The sequence below is a fragment of the Cygnus olor genome, chromosome 5 (genome assembly GCF_009769625.2).
Source record: "Cygnus olor isolate bCygOlo1 chromosome 5, bCygOlo1.pri.v2, whole genome shotgun sequence".
Lineage (NCBI taxonomy): Eukaryota > Metazoa > Chordata > Aves > Anseriformes > Anatidae > Cygnus > Cygnus olor.
Window position 1 is genome coordinate 17016879 of NC_049173.1, and position 6220 is coordinate 17023098.

Consider the following 6220-nt stretch of genomic DNA (forward strand, 5'->3'; position numbering starts at 1 on the left):
TATGATTTTTTAATTTTTTTTCCATTGTGCCTTCCCCCACAATGTTCTACTCTCTCTTCTTTCTCTCTATTTCTTTTCCTGTCCTGGTCCCCCTCTCTCTTCACACCATACCCCGTTTCCTAAAAACTTAATGCAGAAGACTGGAAGGACCAAATTCCCTTTGATACGGAAAGCTTTAACAGCACATTTTAAAGCTAAACAGACAACTTCATATGTTGTACTGGTGAACCCAGTCCTGATTTTCAGCATCCCTGTTGATCAGTTTGGGTCTCACTGAGTGAAAAATGCAAGTAATACCAGCCTTGTAGTGCCTCTCTCGTATGTAGAACCTGGTCACTCAGAGAGGACTGAAGTAAAATCAGCTAAGTACCTGGCGTGATTTGAAATCTTTCTAAGCTGTGCATGAGTCCTTAACTTTAATTTTTCTGAGGCCGATAACAATTATGCTTTTATTTTGCATGGTGAAATTTATAGTTTTTGGCTCTCATTCTGATTCTATAAGGAACTGTGTACTTCGTATAAGTAATATAGGATCGAAATAATCAGTTGAAATGGACCAGGTTGTGCTGAATTTTTCACATGCATTCTAGACTTTAATACAGTCCTGCTGATTTGCAGAAGCTTTTTTTGCTTGAACCTTGTAACAGCTGTACTCACGGGGGGGGGGGTGGTGGTGGTGAATGATGCATGACGTGTATCCCCAAGCCTATATGTAATATATATATATATAAAACATATATATATATGCTTTAAAAATACATTTTATTTCACATAAAGTAGTTGGATGTTACAAAGTATAAGCATCTACTGTGAAATACCAATTTATCTCTGAAAGCAGTGTTTACTTTTCTAATAAACCAAAATTTAATTTAATTTTCTTTTTACTCCTCTTCCTTGTAGTTTAAGAGTAATATTGGTAAAGTACGTTTTTAAGCTATAGAAGTACTTGTATTTTACCTATATGAGCCAAACCTTCTGGCTTGTTGATGTGTTTTAAGTTTTTGGTTCCTGGAAATAAACCATATGGTAGTGGTTTTAAGTATCTACACACAAACACATTTATGAGAGTTATGATGTTTACATGATTGTAGATCTCTTAAAACCAAAAATCTGAATAAAGTCACCCATCCAACTATTCATTATGACAAGGGAATTTCAGTTCAATTTCTGCTGTCTGTCTGATGTAGGAATCTTGAGAACAGGTTACATCTGGAAGACAGGAGTTTGATGGGGGAAGGTGAGAAGGGGCAAGTTGATTGTTAGATTAAAATCATTTAGGAACAAAGATAATAAAAGTGAAATTTTGACAAATAAGATGATAAAGATATGTCAAGACTCACTTGTGACTTAGCCCTTGTAAAGATAGGTTAAGTTCTTGCTTCTACCTGACCCTGGGGCAGCTTCCCCTGTACACATGGAGTGGGGAACCAACCTGCATGCTGCGTTGTAGTGCATGTACAAGGGCCCTTATGTCTTTGCATAGTGCTGGAGCCAATGTGACAGATACTTCGTGTCTGGTTTTGCATGGGTTAAGGGAACCTCTCTGCACAGGGTGTTTGTGTTCCGTGTCACAGAGCAAGTGTCTTGGTTTTCTTTTGCATAGCATGAGGTGCTGCAAAATTTCAGCTGCCAACAAGCACAGGTCCTGGAAGTGCCTTTGTGTAACTGGTGACCTGAAGCGTAGGTGTAGGAAATGGTGAGCAACGGAAGCAATGGCAGATGTGATTCAAGGTGAGGGAAGATAGAGAGAAATAAGTATATGAGAGCATCTGCAGTCCACAGAAAGAAGAAAAGATTTTCGTGTTTGCAAAACTAATATGCAGTTGTAAGATTTGTTTCATGGTAAGTGCTCTGAAATTAGGTAGGCTTATTAAAACTTTCTAATGAAGTGGTGGCTTTTTTGTTTGTTTTACATTTCAGATTCTGCAGTCTCAGGAATCAGCAGAAGACCAGATGCAAATCCATTTCTAGCACCTCGATCTGCAGCAGTGCCTCTCATAACTCCTGCTACTAGTTCTGGACACCTGCTTATGAAACCTATCTCTGATGCCTTGCCTACTTTTACACCACTGCCAGTGTCCCCTGATGCCAGTGCTGGTGCTGTACTAAAAGACCTCCTAAAACAATAAATGATATTGAATCAATATGATGATAGCACTTTAAGGAAAATGAGAACACTATGCTGTATATAATTTACCACAGTGAGGCCTTCTGTAAAAAGTCGTATACTTGTTTGCAATTGTCTTGTTTTTCTTTCTTTTAATTACAAACTAACCAGTGCTTTGGAAATTGAAGGATCGCATGCAGAGCTGCGTTCTTGGTAGCAGGTATTCATTTTGGGTGGGGGTTAGATTTTGTTGCTAGACTGCCACAAGATAAATTGAAGGATTTTTAACCCTTAGTTACACTCTGAGTCATTTCAGTTATCCGTATATAGAAAGCATTACTTTTTTGGTGTTGAGGTCCATTTTTCCATTAAAATAATCTGCCATTGGCAGTGGACCTTCAAGAACCAGAATTAAAAATGAATAAATAAAAACACCTAGCCAAAACTGATCTTATTTGAGGTGCTGAATGAATCATATAAACTCCAAACAGTGAGGCAGTGAATATATGGGAGTGTGGTTATTGAGTAGCTGCAGTTCGCCCCCACACTACACAATTTCTTACATTTGGTTACATTAAGATATTTATCTCTTATTTACAGTATTGATCATGCTTGGGGGCATTTGAGGCATATTAATCTTCTTTGCACAAAGATTAGATGTTTTTTCTCCCAGCCTAACAACTGCTTTCAGTAGTCAAACTCATCAGCACCAAGGAGTTGACTGTGGAAGTGAGTGCTTCATTTCTAGTGGTGTCTGTGTGATGAAGAGTGGATAATTTAGCAAAAGATAGATTCATATATATAAAGATACTGTACTTTAATGCTCTAAGATGTATATTTGACAGACTTTTTAACTTGCTGGAATTTGTAGATTCAAATACAGGCTTAAAGCTTGAAGATATGTATAAAATTTAAAGGCAAGAACATGCTTACTTATCCCAAATGTGTAAATAGGTCTTTGTAAGACCAAGGCCAAAGTCAATTATTCTGTAAATTTTGCTGTGATAACTTGTACACATTGTTGGCAGGTAAAGGATGAAGTTGCGTACTGAAGGATACAAATCATCTTGCAAAAGTAGTGAATCTGAGGTAAAACATTTTCATTTTAAAATGTGTAATTTCTAAACCTTTTTATATGCCATTCCATGTTTAGTCAGTGTTAAAAGATAACTGTTGTGCAAGTTCTATATTAGAACTGTCAACCTTCTCATCTTCATTGAGATCCTGGATTAAATTGTTGTAAGACTTATATTTAAATAAAATTTATCACTGAAACTTGTACAGAATCAAACCAAATAATGCAAGAAATCTGCAGTTATTTATATAGAGGTCAAATAGTGAATTTCTTTTGTTGCCTTGAAATCTAGTAAAGTTTGTTTTAATTACAGTATTTACCTTGAGAACTGCTTGAGTTCCTTTTCTCCAGTATGTCAGTGCTTCATGGAAGATTTATGCAAACTTGGAAAAGTAGATTGACCGTATTGAATTTTTATTTAAAAGCTTTTGCTCCCTTACAGACAAGGTAATAAATTTGTCAGTTGGACTTCTGATAGAATACCAGCCACAAGTAGTGTACCAAAGTATATTCTGCATTATGTAATAAATGTAACGAGAATTTAAAATTGCGTCTGCTGGGAACATTTCAGTTTGGTACTTCAAATGTACATCTTCATTTAAACTATTGGACTGGAATGGGTAAACTTTTTCTATAACAAATATAAAGAAAACTGAAATCGGATGGCTTCTATGCAGTCTTGTTCTTGTAGTCATGTTTATTTGAGGATATGCAGCTGCTTCAGAATAAAATTGCCTTTTGGTGAGCCAAAGCACAAAGAAATGTTCACATTTAAAAATCATGTGGATTACATACTATAAACTGCAAATGGACTTGTGCTGATAACTATCCTCTGAATATAACAACTGAGCAGATCTTAATAACTTTGGTGTATTTTTTTTAATTTAATTGCAGAGAACTTAATATGTTTCTCTTCCAGGAAGCTTTATAAGTGCCAGTAAATAAAACATGGTGAGACTGATTGTTTCAGGATGCTGTAACTCAGCTCCATTTATACAGTAAGTTATAACAGTTTGAGGAGTGCAATCTAAAACCAAGCAAAAGTATTGAAGAACTTCAGAGTTCCTTTTTAGGCTACTTTGGAGAGGAGAAAATCCTCTATAGGAGGGATAGAAGAGGCTTAAGTCCTAAGAGAACCGTTGAACTAACGATAAAATCCACCTTGCTTGGAGGTTCCTGCTCTAGGGCTTATTCTACAATTGCATCAGTGGGTTTTGTTGCTATGCTAGAGATCAAATGTACTCTGTGTTCCAGCCAGGGCTTTCACACTGAAAAGTGTAAACTACATACCCTTGATTCTTTTTCTTAAGCTGTCTCACAGACTATTATAATAAACCTTCAAGAGTTGTTTTTACTGAAAGATTAGTGGAAATATTTTTTTCCTCTGATTTTTCTTCTGCGTTTACTCTGTGCTTGACAACTGTTTTGTATATATTTGCCAGTTTCCCACGTGTAAGTTCGTGACTCATGTAGTCTATCCTGTTAATTGTGCAGGTCTTTCACACAGAGCAAGGGAAAAAAAAACTTTGTAGAATTTATGAGCAGGTGCGGTAGCTGGAAATTTTTCCTTATCAGTTGTTTTCATCTCCTTTTTGCAAGGAAAAAGGGTGAAAAGGAAAAAGGTGACTCCTATTATTGGTCTAACGGGCTGTTGGATATCTTTAGTGTAAAGGTAACAGAATTCTAGTAAGGAATGGATATAACAAATTTGCTGTTAAGGGAAAAATAAGGGTTGGGATTTTCTATTCTATTGTAGATTGTTTCATCATTTCATCTTCCATCATGAATGCACATCATCCTGCGTTCAGGCATTCCACACAAAGAGAAGGAAGTAACTGACCGTTGTAATTATTACTGTAGAATGATGTACCTTTTAATTAAAAATCTCCTAAATTATTCCATTTAGTCACAGACATACAACATATAATGACCAGTGAAGAAAACTTTTTTTTTTTTACCATGTTGGTTCCCGACTTCCATTTTATCATTCCTTCCTATTCATGTTCTTACACATTTCACATTAATAGTAACTATTAATGCAAAGCTACAAGGAAAACGTAGAGCAATGACTGAAAAAAGCTGAAGAGACAGTGGAAGGTACTGCTTTGTAAATATTTCATTATCCCCTACCTCATGAAAGCCTTACAATTTTAAGCCATGATGTCTTATTACTGCTGGTTTTGATGAGTTTATTGCCACATTACGTTGTAGAAGTTCAAGAGTAATTTTCTCAACTGGCTTAATCAGACATACTTGTAAATTCGATGTTGCTTCCTCCCAGAAAGTCCTAGTTTAGGAGCAGATTTAACTGGAATAAAATTAAATTCTTACTTTGTCGTGTATTTGAGGAAAAAAAGACAAACATTTGTTTTAATATGGAGGAAAAAAAGACAAACATTTGTTTTAATATGGAGAGGCATTAGTATACTGTGGGAATAGCAGGAATAATGGCTTCATGCACTCTTTTAAACATAAGTTTTTGATTTTTATATATTCAAATCAAAGTAGTCTGCATCAAAACACTTTTGTCCATGTTTAAAAAGATAAATATCTAAAACATATCTTCTTGTGTGTGCCATAGATATGGCAGTGCTAAGAGTAAGGCTTGAGGAATTAAAAAATATTGTATGCATTTGCTTTTTTTTACCTTTTTGCCCCCTTTCAGTAAATTCATAGTTTGTTTCCTTAAGTAGTTGTCTTTCAGATGGAAAGCTTCTAATTAACATTCTTGGAAATAAACTGTAAGGATGAGCAGCCTACCATTTTTGGTTTTTTGGTTTGTGCCATTATATACTGCTGAATTTGTTTGCAGCCCTGCAAAACTTAAATATGGAAACCAATCTGCAATTTAAAAAAAAAATAAAGGAACAGATAGCTGCTGGCTTCTTATTTAAAGAGGAAAAATAATTTGTACATAGCATGTTGTTTACAGCAGTAGCAACACTGAACCTTGGTCTGTTGTATTTGTCCTAAGCTTATACAACAGCATGACATTATAAATTACAGTATCTGAAAGCATCATATATCTAACACTGAAA

At 35.4% G+C, this 6220-nt stretch overlaps 1 protein-coding gene across 1 annotated transcript in view; it reads left to right on the forward strand.

Annotated features, from left to right (window-relative positions):
* TRIP11 (thyroid hormone receptor interactor 11) overlaps positions 1–6220 on the forward strand; it is a 34632-nt gene extending 28412 nt beyond the window's left edge. The window contains 1 exon segment of the mRNA XM_040558300.1: positions 1921–6220. Coding sequence (XP_040414234.1) covers positions 1921–2129 — 209 coding nt within the window. The 3' untranslated portion in view covers positions 2130–6220.